Here is an 18,879-nt window from a genome sequence, read left to right on the forward strand (position 1 = left end):
CGAGAGAGAGAACACGGGAGAGAGAGAACACGAGAGAGAGAGAACACGAGAGAGAGAGAACACGAGAGAGAGAGAACACGAGAGAGAGAACACGAGAGAGAGAACGAGAGAGAGAGAACACGAGAGAGAGAGAACACGAGAGAGAGAGAGAACACGAGAGAGAGAGAACACGAGAGAGAGAGAGAACACGAGAGAGAGAGAACACGAGAGAGAGAGAACACGAGAGAGAGAGAACACGAGAGAGAGAGAACACGAGAGAGAGAGAACACGAGAGAGAGAGAGAACACGAGAGAGAGAGAACGCGAGAGAGAGAGAACACGAGAAAGAGAGAGAACACGAGAGAGAGAGAGAACACGAGAGAGAGAGAGAACACGAGAGAGAGAGAGAGAACACGAGAGAGAGAGAACACGAGAGAGAGAACACGAGAGAGAGAACGAGAGAGAGAGAACACGAGAGAGAGAGAACACGAGAGAGAGAGAGAACACGAGAGAGAGAGAACACGAGAGAGAGAGAGAACACGAGAGAGAGAGAACACGAGAGAGAGAGAACACGAGAGAGAGAGAACACGAGAGAGAGAGAGAACACGAGAGAGAGAGAGAGAACACGAGAGAGAGAGAGAACACGAGAGAGAGAACGAGAGAGAGAGAACGAGAGAGAGAGAACACGAGAGAGAGAGAACACGAGAGAGAGAACACGAGAGAGAGAGAACACGAGAGAGAGAGAGAACACGAGAAAGAGAGAGAGAGAGAACGCGAGAGAGAGAACACGAGAGAGAGAGAGAACGCGAGAGAGAGAACACGAGAGAGAGAGAACACGAGAGAGAGATAACACGAGAGAGAGAGAACACGAGAGAGAGCGAGAACACGAGAAAGAGAGAACACGAGAGAGAGAGAAGAGAACCCGGTGCGGGTCTGATTCGGATCTCAACACTAATTCCTAGGTATCGCTATACATACCTGACTGCAGATTGAGCTATCAGGGATCAGTCAGTGAACTCCTACTGCTTTGTGTTAGAATGTAATAGCTCCTCACAGCTTCTATCCTGCACTTATTTCCTCCTCATGTGCTTTCTTCCTTATGTAAAGACTATTTTCTCTCCCATCCATGACACTTTAGGTACTTTCTCCCCTCTCCACTTCAGATCTGTGTAAATCTTCTACCTGGGGGTCTCCATTATTTGCTTAGCATTACAAGCAAATAATGGAGACCCCAGGTAGAAGATTTACATAGATCTGAAGTGGAGAGGGGAGAAAGTACCTAAAGTGTCATGGATGGGAGAGAAAATAGATTTAAAATAGTCTTTAGATTAGAATGTAATAAGGCGTCTATATAAATCTGGCATACAAAAACCCATAAATGCATAATCAAATATGACAAAACAAATAACCATAAAAATGTGGAATACACACTACATTTGGTCAAGCAACAACTCCATATTATAAAAACCAGGATGCAAAAAATATGTATAAAAGTAATAACTTTTATTAGAACATCAGGATTACACAACACAAAAGAAAAAATGGATCCAGAGAGAGGGAAGAAACGCACTGTATGTAACAAAGACCCCAACAGCTGTTATTAAAGCTCATAAACTGCTAGGACAATAAATGTAAGTATATTGGTGTATACATAACAATTTACATATAGATAATATCTACCAATACACAAAAAAGTCTATTATGTAGGTGACCTGGACATTTTTAGCAAAGAGTTCATATAAATCATGATAAAATAGTACCATGAATCTAGAAGTGGCTACAGATGTACTAAAGTGCACAGCGCATTTAAAAAGTAACAATGCATAGACACAAGGGATTAGCAAACACTATCAATGTCACACTTGCAGCAAGTTAAGGCCAGTAATGGACTGCATCAAGCACTTAAGGATGGTAGAAGTAGTGGGGCATGAAAAACTTACAGCTGGCGGTGGTGGTACAAGTGGGAGGGGGGGTACACCCGACGTACATTTCGCAGGCAAGTCTTATTGCTTCATAGAAGGGAGGCGGGTACCCCTGACGTACGTTTCACAGACAAGTCTTATTACTTCATCAAGGGGGAGGAGAAGGAACATTCTCCTTAATTTCCCCCACCTTCCTTGATGAGCAGTCTCTACTTACCTGAAGGTTTTTTTGTTTTTGTTTTTTTTGCTGCTCAGTATAAGAATGGCCGGAAGTCGCTGCTTTAGTTTTGGACATCAGTGTTTTATCCATAAAGCCATTTGTGGTTCTTTCCCTGTGAAGGAGAACGAGACGCCCGGAGACTATTGGATCATTTGTGTGGTTTTTTTTTTTTTTTTGTTTTAAAAGAAGGCCAATAAATCTGAGTTTATAATAAAGGTGGCCGAGCGTTGGGTAAGTCCAGGTGAGCGGAAGAGACTTGCATTTTCAGACCCTGGATGGAATTTGTATGGTGCGGAAGATTAGAAGTTGTAAAGGTGAATGAACGGCATGATAGGGTGATGAACTGTCCATCACTGCCACCCCCCCCCACACACACACACCACCAATCAAATTTAGGGCACGTTCATTATTTTGCATCGGTATTTGTAGCCTAGATGATGAGTAGAACAATCGGTGGAAAAGGGATAATAGAAACGCAGGCACCACTTCTGCATTTTTTATTTTTTTATTTTTTTTTTAACTCCTGGTTTCAGCTACAAATACTGAGGGTGTGAATGTGGTCGTACAGTGTGTGGCGTTAGAGCAGCACAGCGCCATACTCTGTGTAGTGGCCGGTCTTGGTACTGCAGCTCAGATCACAATCTTCCCAATAGGAGTTGATCTGCGGGATCAACACCGGCTACTACTCAGTGTACGGAGCTGTGATGTTGGGTTCAAACATATCTGATATTTATGACCTTTTTACAAAAATTGCCTCTGCATAAAAAAGAAAAGTATTTTACGCTTCCAGTTTTATAAGGCCCAGGTGCTGATCAGATGGGGATCCTGTGCTAAGAACAGGTCAGGGTTTCCCCCGTAGGCAGGCAATCTCAGGACTAAACCCCGCCCACTTACAAGAGGCCAATTAGATTGCTGAGTAGGCGGAGTTTAGCAGCGGGTAGGCGGGGTTTTGACGACAAAAAGAGACGTTTAGCTATTTTAGTGGCTCACACTAGTGATCCGGCTCCTGTCGGTCACTGCACGGAGCCGGATCTTTGTGTCGGATTGTTCATGACCGACACATCACTAGTTCAAATCCCACCAAGGACACCATCTGCACGGAGTTTGTATGTTCTCCCTGTGTTTGCGTGGGTTTCCTCCGGGTTCTCTGGTTTCCTCCCACACTCCAAAGACATACAGATAGGGAATTTAGATTGTGAGCCCCAATGGGGACAGTGTTCCTGATGTATGTGAAGCTCTGTGGAATTAATAGCGCTATATAAATGAATAAAATTATTATTATTATCATCGTCTCGTCACGCAGACCCCACCAGACCCCAATATAATGCACTGATATAGAGGCAAATGCAAACAAAAATCATCATAGGGAGGAAAATGATCCAAATCCTTAAATTTAGGGCACAAAGTAATAAAGCAATGCTCATTCAGGGCAAAAACCCTCTGTATCCAAACAGAAATCGCAGCAATAGCAAAACATGCGCTGATAGAATATTGCTGCCTGCACCAAGATGTCTCCTCTGCGGCGGACAGTGACGTCATGAGCGCGACAGGGCGGTGAAGCCCCCCTGCTCAGACAGGCGGCGCCGCGGGCAGCCCGGGGTCCTTCTCACTGTATGTCAGCGCATGTGAGCGTGGCCGTGGCTGCCTGACTGCAGGTATGTGATGAGCACGTGTCTGTGAGGACACGAGGGGCTTCAGGGGGACACGGGGCTGCGGGGTCTCTGCTGACAGTGTGATGATATCCGGCGGGGGTTTGTGTACAGGAGTCGTCTATTGCCGTTAATGATATATTGGTAGGATAAGACCTCTGGGGCGATGGCGGCTCCAACTGCGGCTGCTGCTTTATTAAGTGCAATGTTTATGTAAACCGTTGATTACTGTATCCAAGAAACGGACTATACACGCTGCTGCTGCAGAACCTCTTTACAAAGTATAGTGAGAAACATCAGTGACGGTTATGCAGCTACTGCATTAGCTTCCGTACTGAGGTTCTGCAGCAGCTTCGGCTTCTGTACTGAGGTTCTGCAGCAGCTTCGGCTTCTGTACTGAGGTTCTACAGCAGCTTCGGCTTCTGTACTGAGGTTCTGCAGCAGCTTCGGCTTCTGTACTGAGGTTCTGCAGCAGCTTCGGCTTCTGTACTGAGGTTCTGCAGCAGCTTCGGCTTCTGTACTGAGGTTCTGCAGCAGCTTCGGCTTCTGTACTGAGGTTCTGCAGCAGCTTCGGCTTCTGTACTGAGGTTCTGCAGCAGCTTCGGCTTCTGTACTGAGGTTCTGCAGCAGCTTCGGCTTCTGTACTGAGGTTCTACAGCAGCTTCGGCTTCTGTACTGAGGTTCTGCAGCAGCTTCGGCTTCTGTACTGAGGTTCTGCAGCAGCTTCGGCTTCTGTACTGAGGTTCTGCAGCAGCTTCGGCTTCTGTACTGAGGTTCTGCAGCAGCTTCGGCTTCTGTACTGAGGTTCTGCAGCAGCTTCGGCTTCTGTACTGAGGTTCTGCAGCAGCTTTGGCTTCTGTACTGAGGTTCTGCAGCAGCTTTGGCTTCTGTACTGAGGTTCTGCAGCAGCTTCGGCTTCTGTACTGAGGTTCTGCAGCAGCTTCGGCTTCTGTACTGAGGTTCTGCAGCAGCTTCGGCTTCTGTACTGAGGTTCTGCAGCGGCTTTGGCTTCTGTACTGAGGTTCTGCTTTGGCTTGCATGCTGCGGCTCTGCTTTGGCTTGCGTGCTGCGGCTCTGCTTTGGCTTGCGTGCTGGGGCTCTGCTTTGGCTGGCGTGCTGCGGCTCTGCTTTGGCTGGCGTGCTGCGGCTCTGCTTTGGCTGGCGTGCTGCGGCTCTGCTTTGGCTGGCGTGCTGCGGCTCTGCTTTGGCTGGCGTGCTGCGGCTCTGCTTTGGCTGGCGTGCTGCGGCTCTGCTTTGGCTGGCGTGCTGCGGCTCTGCAGCGGCTCGCGTGCTGCGGCTCTGCAGTGATATGCTCTTGCACACTCCTCTTTGACAATAGGATAATACAATCCAGACTTTTCTCTTTGCAGATTTTATTGCCACGATGCAGCGGAAGAAGATCGATAACCGGATCCGGGTGCAGATAGAGAACGGCGTGGCCGAGAAGCACCGGAGTTTCTTTGTTATTGTGGGAGATCAAGGGAAAGATCAGGTGATGCTACAGCAAGAGGCCGAAATAACGCGATATTCCAACAAGCACCGGGGGGCGCCGCAGTAGCCGCTCTCTGCCTCCATGCAGACTGCACCCTCTAGTGATTGCTGGAATATGCTACTTTATCAGTGCCATTCTCTGTGTACAAACCTTATCAACCCTTTATTGCCCAGTCCTCTTAGGGTACCTTCACACTTTAGCGATGCAGCAGCGATCCGACCAGCGATCTGACCTGGTCAGGATCGCTGCTGCATCGCTACATGGTCGCTGGTGGGCTGTCAAACAGGCAGATCTCACCAGCGACCAGTGACCAGCCAGCAGTGAGGTGCAAGCGACGCTGCGCTTGCACGGAGCCGGCGTCTGGAAGCTGCGGACACTGGTAACTAAGGTAAACATCGGGTATGGTTACCCGATGTTTACCTTAGTTACCAGCTCACACCGCTTAACTTAGCGTGTGCAGGGAGCAGGAGCCGGCACTGGCAGCGTGAGAGCTGCGGAGGCTGGTAACGAAGGTAAATATCGGGTAGCCACCTTGGTTACCCGATGTTTATCTTGGTTACAGCTTACCGCAGCTGCCAGACGCCGGCTCCTGCTCCCTGCACATTCAGGATTGTTGCTCTCTCGCTGTCACACACAGCGATGTGCGCTTAACAGCGGGAGAGCAACAATAAAAAAACGAACCAGGGCTGTGTGTAACGAGCAGCAATCTCACAGCAGGGGCCAGATCGCTGCTCAGTGTCACACACAGCGAGATCACTAATGAGGTCACAAAAACGTGACTCAGCAGCGATCTCAGTAGCGATCTCGCTGCGTGTGAAGTACCCCTTAGGGTCATAAAGGCGTTACCCCAGGGGGCTCCTTGCTTGTTCTTCCACTCACGGCCTTGCCCCTTCCTTCGGGGCAGCTGACGCCCATGGCCGCCTTCCTTGCTGTAATCCTTTTCTTTGTCTCCGCTGCCAGAGATGGATTACACTTAGCAGTCTGCGGACAAGTTCCAGGTCTCCATCTTGGACGTGCTCACTGAAGACAATGTCCGTTATTTCTTTTTCGCTCCTAATTGGGAGACCCAGACAGTGGGTGTATAGCTACTGCCTCTGGAGGCCGCACAAAGAACTACACTTAAAAGTGTAAGGCCCCTCCCCTTCTGGCTATACACCCTCCCGTAGGAGTACGGATTCCTCAGTTTTAGCTTTGTGCGCAAGGAGGTCAGACACGCACGCATAGCTCCATTGTTTTTAGTCAGCAGCAGCTGCTGACTATGTCGGATGGAAGAAAAGAGGGTCTATACAGACTCCCAGCATGCTCCCTTCTCACCCCACTGTATGTCGGAGGTGTTTGTAAGGTTGAGGTACCCATTGCGGGTACGGCGGCAGGAGCCCACATGCTGATTCCTTCCCCATCCCTTTTTACAGGGCTCTGGGTGAAGTGGGATTTACCGGTCTCCAGGCACTGAGACCGTGCTCCATCTACAGCCCCTGGAGAAGATGCTGGATGGAGCGGAGTACATCAGGGACATGGCCCTGCTTCCTTAAGGTACTCTGTGTCCCCGTGTATTTGGCGCTCACACCGCAGCATGCTGGGTGTTGTAGTGCGCCGGGGGACATCAGCGCTGCGGCGCCTGTGCCATGGCCTCCTTCAGCTTAGCTGAAGCAGGCACACTTATGGGAATCGGCCGCGCCGGCCGCTGGGACTGCGGCACGGCTGGCACTTGTAGTGCGCCGGGGACTTCAGCGCGGCCTGCGCTTTTACGGCGGCCGCGCTGATAACTACAGTCCCCGGCTTTTGCGGCCTGCTTCCGTTCGTTCCCGCCCCCAGACCTGCCAGTCAGGAGAGGGGCGGGACGCTGCCCACGTCTAGACTCGGTCGCGCCGGCCGCTGGAACAGCGGCGCGGCTGGCACTTTTAGTGCGCCGGGGACTTCAGCGCGGCCCGCGCTTTTACGGCGGCCGCGCTGATAACTCGAGTCCCCGGCTTTTGCGGCCTGCTTTCGTTCGTTCCCGCCCCCAGACCTGCCAGTCAGGAGAGGGGCGGGACGCTGGCCAGTGCATCAGCGCTGAGGGCTGGAGTCGTTTTTACATACTCCAGCCCTCACAGTCAGCACAGAGGGGACACTGTTCCCGCACTTTTGTTTGGGAACTCCCACGGACCGCCCCTCTCCACAGAAGCCGGCAGCCATTCTTGCTGACACGCTGAGCTGCAGAGGGGAGCCGGGGAGACCCAGACAAGGCATTCTGCAGCCTCTTACCCGCTGTTCAGCGGGCGGTAAGCAGCCCTCAGGGCTCACCCCCTCTTGTGCTCGTAGTATCTTAGTATTTTGTGGCTACAATTACTTGGTATTACATAGCGCTGGTCGCCCTTTGGCTATAGACTCTCTCACATGCAGAGAGCCAGCAGCATGTCGCCCGTAAAACGCAAGGGTGCCAAGGCACAGACATTATATGCTTCCTGCACCGCTTGTGGGACTTTTCTACCGGCAGGCTCCACGGACCCCCATTGTGTGCAGTGCTCGGCCCCTGCGGCGCTTGCACAGTCGGGACCTCTGCTGGACGTGTCCCAGGGTGTACCACCTGTGAATGCTGTCCAGGTGACAGGAACTGAGTTTGCAGCTTTTGCTGACAGAATGTCTCTCACTATGTCACAAATTCTTGACACATTGCGAGCTAGGCCTGTACTTCAGACCACGGACACTGTGCATGTATTGCCCCCTGGTCCCCCTCAGCTCCTAGCTCCGGGACGGGCATCTACACCTCAGGGTGAAGACTCTGACTCGGACGATGGCCCCGGGCAGCCTAAGCGGGCTCGTTATGACGGGCCTTCACATTCATCTCAATGGTCTGGATCCCAGCGGGATGAATCTATGGGTGATGAGGCGGACGTAACTGATCAGGATTCTGATCCTGGGACCGCTCTCAATCTAGATACACCAGATGGTGACGCCATAGTTAATGATCTTATATTTAACATCAATAAGATGTTGAATATTTCCCCACCAGCTCCTCCTGTAGAGGAGTCAGCTTCGCAGCACGAGAGAATCCATTTCAGATACCCTAAGCGTACATTAAGCACTTTTCTGGACCACGCTGACTTCAGAGACGCAATCCAGAAACCCCACGCTTATCCTGAAAGGCGTTTTCCTAAACGACTTAAAGATACACGCTACCCTTTTCCCTCTGAAGTGGTCAAGGGTTGGACCCAGTGTCCAAAAGTGGATCCTCCAATTTCCAGGCTTGCAGCTAGATCCTTGGTTGCTGTTGAAGATGGAGCGGCACTTAAAGATGCCACTGACAGGCAGATGGAGCTCTGGCTGAAATCCATCTATGAAGCGATTGGAGCGTCATTAGCGCCTTCTTTTGCAGCCGTATGGGCACTCCAAGCTATCACGGCCGGGCTTGCGCGAGTCGACTCAGTCACACGTGCATTTGCCCCGCAGGTAGCACCATTGACCTCGCAAATGGCGGCATTCGCGTCGTACGCGATTAATGCTGTTCTGGACGCTACAAGCCGCACGGCAGTGGCGTCAGCCAACTCAGTTGTTTTGCGTAGGGCTCTGTGGTTGAGACATTGGAAAGCAGATTCTCATTCCAAGAAGTGCTTAACCAATTTGCCTTTTTCTCGTGACCGATTGTTTGGAGAGCGTTTGGATGAAATCATCAAACACTCCAAGGGTAAGGACTCTTCCTTACCGCAACACAGACAAAACAAGCCCCAACAGAGGAGGGGTCAGTCTGGTTATCGGTCCTTTCGAGGACAGGGCAGGTCCCAATTCGCCTCGTCAAAAAAGACTCAAAAGGACCAGAGACGTTCAAATTCTTGGAGGTCTCAGTCACGCCCAAAAAGACCAGCCGGAGGAACCGTTGCCAAAACGACGTCCTCCTGACTTGCGGTCTCCGATGCCCACACCCGCGGTCGGTGGGAGGCTCTCCCACTTTGGCGACATTTGGCTAGCAAGCGTCAAGGACCGTTGGGTGAGAGATATTCTATCTCACGGGTACAGGATAGAGTTCAGTTCTCGTCCGCCAACTCGTTTCTTCCGAACTTCTCCACCACCAGACCGAGCCGATGCTCTGTTGCAGGCGGTGGCCGCTCTAAAGGCGGAAGGGGTGGTGACCTCCGTCCCTCTTCAGGAACAGGGTCACGGTTTTTACTCCAATCTGTTTGTGGTCCCAAAAAAGGACGGATCGTATCGTCCCGTCCTAGATCTGAAGTTGCTCAACAGACACGTAAAAGTCAGGAGGTTCCGGATGGAATCCCTACGCTCCGTCATAGCCTCAATGTCTCAGGGAGATTTTCTAGCATCAATAGACATCAAAGATGCGTATCTCCACGTGCCGATTGCACCAGAGCATCAGCGTTTCCTACGTTTCGTCATACACGACGAGCACCTACAGTTCGTAGCGTTACCCTTCGGTCTGGCAACAGCCCCCCGGGTCTTCACCAAAGTCATGGCAGCAGTAGTAGCTGTTCTGCACTCGCAGGGTCACTCGGTCATCCCGTATCTAGACGACCTGCTTATAAAGGCATCCTCTCAAGAAGCATGCCAACACAGTCTGAAGGTGGCGCTAGACACTCTCCAGACTTTCGGGTGGATTATCAACTTTCCAAAGTCTCATCTAACCCCGACCCAATCTCTGACTTATCTTGGCATGGAGTTTCATACTCTATCAGCGATAGTGAGGCTTCCACTGGACAAGCAGTGCTCGCTACGGACTGGAGTGCAATCTCTCCTTCAGAGCCAGTCGCACTCACTGAGGCGCCTCATGCATTTCCTAGGAAAGATGGTAGCAGCAATGGAGGCAGTCCCGTTCGCGCAGTTTCATCTGCGCCCTCTCCAATGGGACATTCTGCGCCAATGGGATGGGAAATCGACGTCCCTCGACAGGACTGTCTCCCTCTCTCAGACTGCCAAGGACTCTCTACGTTGGTGGCTTCTCCCCAACTCATTGTCACAGGGAAAGTCGTTCCTTCCCCCGTCCTGGGCAGTGGTCACGACAGATGCGAGCCTATCAGGGTGGGGAGCGGGGCGGCAGACGCCTTGGTTCAGGATTGGTCGCAATTCCGACTCCCCTATGTGTTCCCACCTCTAGCATTGTTACCCAGAGTTCTCCGGAAAATCAAGTCCGACTGCCAGCGAGCCATACTCGTCGCTCCAAATTGGCCAAGAAGGTCGTGGTACCCGGATCTGTGGCATCTCACGGTAGGCCAACCGTGGGCACTACCAGACCGTCCAGATCTGCTGTCTCAAGGGCCGTTTTTCCATCTGAATTCTGCGGCCCTGAACCTGACTGTGTGGCCATTGAGTCCTGGATCCTAGCGGCCTCAGGTTTATCTCATGGAGTTGTTGCCACAATGAGACAGGCTAGAAAACCATCCTCAGCTAAGATCTATCACAGGACGTGGAAGATATTCTTAGCGTGGTGCTTGGCTCAAGGGTTTTCTCCCTGGCCATTTGCATTGCCAATTTTTCTTTCCCTCCTGCAGTCTGGGTTGGAAAAAGGTTTGTCCCTTAGCTCGCTTAAGGGTCAAGTCTCCGCGTTATCCGTATTCTTTCAGAAGCGCTTGGCACAGCTTTCTAAAGTACGCACGTTTCTCCAAGGAGTTTGTCATATCGTTCCTCCTTACAGACGGCCATTGGAACCCTGGGATCTGAACAAGGTTCTCCTTGCTCTTCAAAAGCCGCCTTTCGAGCCCTTGAAAGAGGTTCCCCTTTCTCGGCTTTCACAAAAGGTAGTTTTTCTTGTAGCGGTCACATCTCTTCGAAGAGTGTCCGAGCTGGCGGCGTTATCTTGCAAATCTCCCTTCCTGGTGTTTCACCAAGACAAGGTAGTACTGCGTCCAATTCCAGAGTTTTCTCCCAAGGTGGTTTCTTCCTTTCATCTCAATCAGGATATCACTTTGCCATCTTTGTGTCCGCATCCAGTTCACCAATTTGAAAAGGGTTTACATCTGTTGGACCTGGTGAGAGCACTCAGGATTTACATTTCTCGCACGGCGCCTCTACGCCGTTCGGATGCGCTCTTTGTCCTAGTCGCTGGTCAGCATAAGGGATCGCAAGCTTCCAAATCCACCCTGGCGCGGTGGATCAAGGAACCAATTCTTCACACATACCGTTCTGCTGGGCTTCAGATTCCATCTGGACTGAAGGCCCATTCTACCAGAGCCGTTGGTGCGTCCTGGGCGTTGAGGCATCAGGCTACGGCTCAGCAAGTGTGCCAGGCGGCTACCTGGTCGAGTCTGCACACGTTTACCAAACACTATCAAGTGCATACCTACGCTTCGGCAGACGCCAGCCTAGGTAGACGGGTCCTTCAGGCGGCGGTGGCCCACCTGTAGGAAGAGGCTGTATGACAGCCCGTTCATGTGGTATCTTTTTACCCACCCAGGGACTGCTTTTGGACGTCCCACTGTCTGGGTCTCCCAATTAGGAGCGAAAAAGAAGAAGGGAATTTTGTTTACTTACCGTAAATTCCTTTTCTTCTAGCTCCAATTGGGAGACCCAGCACCCGCCCTATCTGTTTTTAGGGTTTCGTTTTTTTGGGTGCACATGTTGTTCACGTTGTTTCTTAAGTTCTCCGATCTAGTTATCGGATTGAATTTGTTTTTGAAACTGTTATTGGCTTTCCTCCTTCTTGCTTTGGTACTAAAACTGAGGAATCCGTACTCCTACGGGAGGGTGTATAGCCAGAAGGGGAGGGGCCTTACACTTTTAAGTGTAGTTCTTTGTGCGGCCTCCAGAGGCAGTAGCTATACACCCACTGTCTGGGTCTCCCAATTGGAGCTAGAAGAAAAGGAATTTACGGTAAGTAAACAAAATTCCCTTCTTTCTCTGTTATGAACGTTAATATCTGCTCTCGCAGGTGGTCATCCTCCATCACATGCTCTCCAAATCGGCAGTGAAGGCTCGCCCCTCCGTCCTCTGGTGTTACAAGAAAGAGTTGGGCTTCAGCAGGTAAAATGTCGCCCGTTGCGTTCTTCGCCCATCGGGGGGTGACGAGTCGGGGTCTTAACATTGTGTCTTGTCTTGTAGTAACCGCAAGAAAAAAATGAGAAAGCTGCAGAAGAAAATCCAGAGCGGATCTCTGAACATCCGGGAGGACGACCCCTTTGAGCTTTTTATTGCTGCCACCAACATCCGTTATTGTTACTACAACGAGACCCATAAAATCCTGGGGAACACGTACGGCATGTGCGTCCTGCAGGTGGGGGATTCTCTGCCCGGATCCACTGGGTTCCCCGCATGGTGTCATCAGTACGTCTGGACTGAACAGTGTCTCTTTCCTTTTTGTAGGATTTTGAGGCTCTGACTCCCAACTTGTTGGCTCGAACCATCGAAACCGTGGAAGGAGGTGGAATTGTGATTCTTCTGCTTCGTACCATGGCGTCCCTCAAACAGTTGTACACCATGACGATGGTACGTAGGACACCCGCAGATATGATCATGTAGGAAAGGATGAGGCTTAGACTCCTCCGGATGTATCAGAGCACGCCAAGTCTTCTTTATCAGCTAGTACAACTTTCTATTCATTTTTTTTTATTGTTCATTTACTGCCTGTCTTTAACCAAGCAAACTGGCCTGCAAAATGTAATAGAGATCCGTCCGTACTCCACTCCTGGTTCTGACCTCCTTTCTGTGTTAAAATTAGGGGGTTGTACATAGATTAGAGTGTGAAGAGATTGATAAGGAGGAAGTATATGATCCTTCATGAGCTGTAGCAGGGAAGATCTCTCAAGAAATGAAAGCGTGCTTGTACATGGGAACTAGTGAAGACCTAGCACCCTGGGTAGACATACTGCACACATCCAGTCTATATTACTGGGAGACACACAGAGCTCACATCCAGCCTATATTACTGGGAGACACACAGAGCTCACATCCAGCCTATATTACTGGGAGAGACACACAGATCTCACATCCAGCATATATTACTGGGAGACACACACAGACCTCATATCCAGCCTATATTACTGGGAGAGACACACAGACCTTACATCCAGCCTATATTACTGGGAGAGACACACAGACCTCACATCCAGCCTATATTACTGGGAGAGACACACAGACCTCACATCCAGCCTATTTTACTGGGAGAGACACACAGACCTCACATCCAGCCTATATTACTGGAGAGACACACAGAGCTCACATCCAGCCTATATTACTGGGAGAGACACACAGAGCTCACATCCAGCCTATATTACTGGGAGAGACATACAGACCTCACATCCAGCCTATATTACTGGAGAGACACACAGACCTCACATCCAGCCTATATTACTGGGAGAGACACACAGACCTCACATCTAGCCTATATTACTGGAGAGACACACAGACCTCACATCCAGCTTATATTACTGGGAGACACACAGACCTCACATCCAGCCTATATTACTGGGGGAGACACACAGAGCTCACATCCAGCCTATATTACTGGGAGAGACACACAGACCTCACATCCAGCTTATATTACTGGGAGAGACACACAGACCTCACATCCAGCCTATATTACTAGGAGGGACACACAGAGCTCACATCCAGCCTATATTACTGGGAGAGACACACAGACCTCACATCCAGCCTATATTACTGGGAGACACACAGAGCTCACATCCAGCCTATATTACTGGGAGAGACACACAGACCTCACATCCAGCTTATATTACTGGGGGAGACACACAGAGCTCACATCCAGCCTATATTACTGGGAGAGACACACAGAGCTCACATCCAGCCTATATTACTGGGAGAGACACACAGAGCTCACATCCAGCCTATATTACTGGGAGAGACACACAGAGCTCACATCCAGCCTATATTACTGGGAGAGACACACAGAGCTCACATCCAGCCTATATTACTGGGAGAGACACACAGAGCTCACATCCAGCCTATATTACTGGGAGAGACACACAGAGCTCACATCCAGCCTATATTACTGGGCGAGACACACAGACCTCACATCCAGCCTATATTACTGGGAGAGACACACAGACCTCACATCCAGCCTATATTACTGGGAGAGACACACAGAGCTCACATCCAGCCTATATTACTGGGAGAGACACACAGAGCTCACATCCAGCCTATATTACTGGGAGAGACACACAGAGCTCACATCCAGTCTATATTACTGGGAGAGACGCACAGACCTCACATCCAGCCTATATTACTGGGAGAGACACACAGACCTCACATCCAGCCTATATTACTGGGAGAGACACACAGACCTCACATCCAGTCTATATTACTGAGAGAGACAAGCAGACCATACATCCAGCCTATATTACTGGGAGAGACACACAGACCTCACATCCAGCCTATATTACTGAGAGAGACAAGCAGACCATACATCCAGCCTATATTACTGGGAGAGATGCTCCCACAAGAGATAATTTTGAAACTTGGATCAGACAGTAAATTGCACATCAGGGGGTCTGAAAATAACAGTACAGGCTGAAATAAAAAATTATATAGATATATTATTTATATATTATTATTTATACGTATATCTATCTATCTATCATCCCACAGCGGTGTGTTGTTGCATACATGGATCATGGTCATTTTCTGACGTTCATTGATCAGTGTGTCTGTTATTGGGGCTCAGCTATAGTGAAGTGACTTGAGCTGTGCTGTAATACCACCTACAGCCTGCAGACAAGCGTGGCGCTGTTTTTGGGAATGAGCATCGTTTACGTTCTCTGTAGTGAATATTGACCGGTCCTTTCCTTTTGCAGGACGTCCATTCTCGGTTCAGAACAGAAGCTCATCAAGATGTGGTCGGTCGCTTCAATGAAAGGTGCGGATTCTACTTCAAGTGTTAAACTTGTCCTGACCTCTGCTTGCTTCAGTGAATGGGATCAGTCATTGCTTCCATTTAGCAGCATAAATCCGGTCTTGGGATGCCATTGACTCCATTCACTTACAGCAAGCCAAGATGTTCAAATTAGTGAGGAATTGAAATGCAAACTGTACGGAAAAGTCGCAGAACGTTCTAGATGTATTTATCTTTGGGCAGTGGCCCCCTCCCCATTTATAATGCCACGTGTGACCCTTCTCACAGGTTCATCTTGTCCCTGGCCTCCTGTAAGAACTGCATGGTGATCGATGACCAGCTGAATATTCTCCCCATCTCCAGCCACATGGCCAGCATCAAGCCGCTGCCGCCCAAGAGCCAGGTATGGTGACCCCTGCCTGCGCCCCCTCTGCCTGCGCCCCGTCTGCCTGCGCCCCCTGCCTGCGTCCTTTTTCTGCACCCTCTGCCTGCGCCCCCTCTGCCTGCGTCCCCTGCCTGCCTGCGTCCCCTGCCTGCGTCCTTTTTCTGCGCCCTCTGCCTGTGCCCCCCCTGCGCGCCCCCTCTGCCTGCGTCCCCTGCCTGCGTCCTTTTTCTGCACCCTCTGCCTGCGCCCCCCCTGCCTGCGTCCCCTGCCTGCCTGCGTCCTTTTTCTGCGCCCTCTGCCTGTGCCCCCCTGCACGCTCCCTCTGCCTGCGCCCCCCCCCAGCCCCCGGTGCTCGTCCATTACGTCGCCATCTTCATTCTCTGCAGGACGTGCAGCTGACGCCGGAGGATCAGGAGCTGCAGGAGGTGAAGCTCAGTCTGCAGGACACGCAGCCCGTGGGGGTCCTGGTGGAGAACTGCAAAACGCTGGATCAGGTAGAGCCGGACAGAAATCTTATGACTTGTCGGTGGTTTTGATCCGTACGGTGTCGGTGCTGTGAACCCTATACATTTTGCTCCAAAAAAAAAAACCAAACCAATGGCGCAGAAGAGTTTAGCCAATCGCTGCCCTCCTCCAAAATCCATCTTTACTCTCGGAGGGGGGCGGCATTGGTCTGAACCCCGGTATCCGCTCCCGGACCCCCAGTGATCGATACCTTTCACATTACTCTTATGTGTCCAAAGTTTTTTTTAAAGTGCAGTTTCACCTTACAGCTCTGATCACGTTTCACCCTACTGTTGATGGCCATGTTGTACATTGTGTAAAAATGCCTGCACCCAAAGAGTGTATGGCGGCATATATCTGCCCAATGGATGCCAAAAGGTACACTTGTTGTCCATCAGGTGAATTACCCTTCATGGATCCATCTGCTGTATACGCAGCAGCTTGTCCCCGCGGATCCACCACATGCAGAGCTGAGATTTGTGTGACCGGTGCCTGACTCCCCATGTTTCCCTCTTACTGTTTTATAGGCCAAGGCCGTGCTGAAGTTTATAGAGGCCATATCTGAGAAGACGCTCCGTAGCACAGTGGCCCTGACCGCAGCTCGAGGGCGAGGGAAATCCGCTGCGCTCGGTCTGGCGATTGCCGGCGCGGTGGCGTTTGGGTAGGCTGTGCAGCGCGGCCGGCACTTGTCTTCTTCTGTTTGCATCTGTCGCCATCTACAAGTTTTCTTCCTCTACTTTCAGGTATTCGAACATCTTCGTGACGTCCCCCAGTCCCGATAACCTGCACACGTTGTTCGAGTTCATATTTAAAGGGTTTGACTCGCTGCAGTATCAGGTGAGGGCGCTGGGTCCGCGGGAGAAGCGGGCATTGCATTAAAGGGTTTCCATCTTTAGTCCTGTAATCGGTGCGAGACCGGGCTCTGGGATCTTAGGACGTGTAATACACAGCGGGAGAGAATATTGCTCTGCTCCATCTCCTACACGGCTCTGCTACCAACTCAGCAGGAAAAGTGGGATTAATGTCATCCATCTTTCTGTGCCGTGAAACGCCAGTGGATGTGGCCCTTGTGTTCTTGTTGGTGTGGCCCCTACGGATTGACAATGGAGGGCTTTTCTTGGCAATATGTTATCAGATGGGGGCACCGCTTTAGGATGGGGCGACACAGGTCACAGTAAAGTAACATTGGTGCCGGCTGTTTGACAGACATGTCCTCATGCATATTTTATTGAAATCTATGGGAGCAAAATCACCGGTTCATTTTTTGGGGACGATCGAATAATGGTAGGACACAGGTCGCCTCTTTGACAAGCATTAGATGCACCATGGCGTGTGGCTCTTGCCTTACAATCACTCATCCAGTGATAGCCATGGGCTCCGAGCCGCTGTGTTTCATGGCGTGTGGCTCTTGCCTTACAATCGGACTCGTCCAGTGACTGCCATGGGTTCCGGACTGTTACGTTTCATGGCTTCTGGCCCTTGCCTTACAGCAGACACGTCCAGTGACGGCCGTGGGCTCTGGACCGCTGCGTTCCATGACGTCTGGCTCTTGCCTTACATTCGGACTCGTCCAGTGACAGTCATGGTCTTGTGCGACTGCGTTTCATGGCGTTTGGCTCTTGCCCTACAGTTGGTCTCGTCCAGTGACGGCCGTGGGCTCTGGGCCGCTGCGTTCCATGGCGTCTGGTTCTTTAGTTACAGTCGGTCTTTAAGCGACGTCTATGGTCTCCGGGCCGTTGCTCTTCATGGCGTGGGGCTCTTGTCCAGTGACGGCCATGGTCTCCGGGTGGCTGCGTTTCGTGACGTCTGGCTCTTTCCTTACAGTTGGTCTCGTCCAGTGACTGCCATGGGCTCCGGGCCACTGCGTTTCATGGTGTGTGGTATTTGCCTTACAGTCAGATTCGTCCAGTGGTGGCCGTGGGCTCGGGACCGCTGCGTTCCATGGCATCTGGTTCTTGCTTTACAGTCGGTCTCTCCAGTGACTGCCGTGGTCTCCGGGCCGCTGCGTTTCATGGCGTGTGGCTCTTGCCTTACAATCAGGCTCATCCAGTGACTGCCATGGTCTCCGGGCCGCTGCGTTTCATGGCATCTGGTTCTTGCCTTACAGTCGGTCTCTTCCAGTGACTGCCGTGGGCTCCGGGCCGCTGTGTTTCATGGTGTCTGGCTCTTGTCCAGTGACGGCCATGGTCTCCAGGCCGCTATGTTTCATGGCTTGTGGCTCTTGTCCAGTGGAGGCCATGGTCTCCGGGAGGCTGCGTTTCATGGCGTCTGGTTCTTGCCTTACAGTCGGTCTCGTCCAGTGACTGCCATAGTCTCCGGGAGGCTGCGTTCCATGGCGTCTGGTTCTTGCCTTACAGTCGGTCTCGTCCAGTGGCGGCCGTGGGCTCCGGACCGCTGCGTCTCGTGCCGTTTTTGTGCACTAGTGTAAAGCATTCTGTGATTTACCAAAATTTTGTACTTTCTATAGTAAAAATGGTGAGACCTTCATAACATCGTAACCAAAGTGTTTTCCTTCTCGCAGGAACATCTGGACTATGAGATCATCCAGTCCCTGAACCCCGAGTTTGAGAAGGCCGTGGTCCGTGTGAACGTCTTCAAGGAGCACAGGCAGACCATCCAGGTACCGTGTCTTTCTTGCAGGCTGCGTTCCCGGGTGACGTGGCTTCCCGTGTCCTATTTTCCGTCTTTCCGTTGCAGTATATCCATCCGGCTGATGCCGTTAAGTTGGGGCAGGCGGAGCTGGTGGTGATTGACGAAGCCGCTGCGATCCCTCTGCCGCTTGTCAAGAGTCTGATGGGTCCGTACCTGGTGTTTATGGCCTCCACCATCAACGGGTGAGCAGATCATTGCGCTTATTTGTGGTATAGATCTAGGGTTTGTTCAGCGCCACTCACTGTTGCGGTGGAGATCAGCGCCGCTCCCTGTCGCGGTGGAGATCAGCGCCGCTCCCTGTCGCGGTG

The 18,879-nt window shown here is 51.3% G+C and overlaps 1 protein-coding gene across 2 annotated transcripts in view; it reads left to right on the forward strand.

Annotated features, from left to right (window-relative positions):
- Positions 1 to 3,712: 3,712 nt before the first annotated feature.
- NAT10 (N-acetyltransferase 10) overlaps positions 3,713 to 18,879 on the forward strand; it is a 34,281-nt gene continuing 19,114 nt past the window's right edge. The window contains exons 1-12 of one of the 2 annotated variants that reach the window (XM_075326551.1): positions 3,713 to 3,775; positions 5,140 to 5,261; positions 12,115 to 12,206; positions 12,285 to 12,456; positions 12,546 to 12,668; positions 14,993 to 15,054; positions 15,319 to 15,433; positions 15,802 to 15,909; positions 16,447 to 16,580; positions 16,663 to 16,756; positions 18,441 to 18,539; positions 18,617 to 18,753. In XM_075326551.1, the coding sequence (XP_075182666.1) occupies positions 5,154 to 5,261; positions 12,115 to 12,206; positions 12,285 to 12,456; positions 12,546 to 12,668; positions 14,993 to 15,054; positions 15,319 to 15,433; positions 15,802 to 15,909; positions 16,447 to 16,580; positions 16,663 to 16,756; positions 18,441 to 18,539; positions 18,617 to 18,753 (1,244 nt within the window). In that variant the 5' untranslated portion in view covers positions 3,713 to 3,775; positions 5,140 to 5,153. Of the gene's footprint in view, positions 3,776 to 3,851; positions 3,914 to 5,139; positions 5,262 to 12,114; positions 12,207 to 12,284; positions 12,457 to 12,545; positions 12,669 to 14,992; positions 15,055 to 15,318; positions 15,434 to 15,801; positions 15,910 to 16,446; positions 16,581 to 16,662; positions 16,757 to 18,440; positions 18,540 to 18,616; positions 18,754 to 18,879 lie in introns of those variants that run through there. The other variant, XM_075326552.1, reaches the window with a different exon arrangement.

Source organism: Anomaloglossus baeobatrachus, chromosome 10, assembly GCF_048569485.1.
Source record: "Anomaloglossus baeobatrachus isolate aAnoBae1 chromosome 10, aAnoBae1.hap1, whole genome shotgun sequence".
Taxonomy (NCBI): Eukaryota; Metazoa; Chordata; class Amphibia; order Anura; family Aromobatidae; genus Anomaloglossus; species Anomaloglossus baeobatrachus.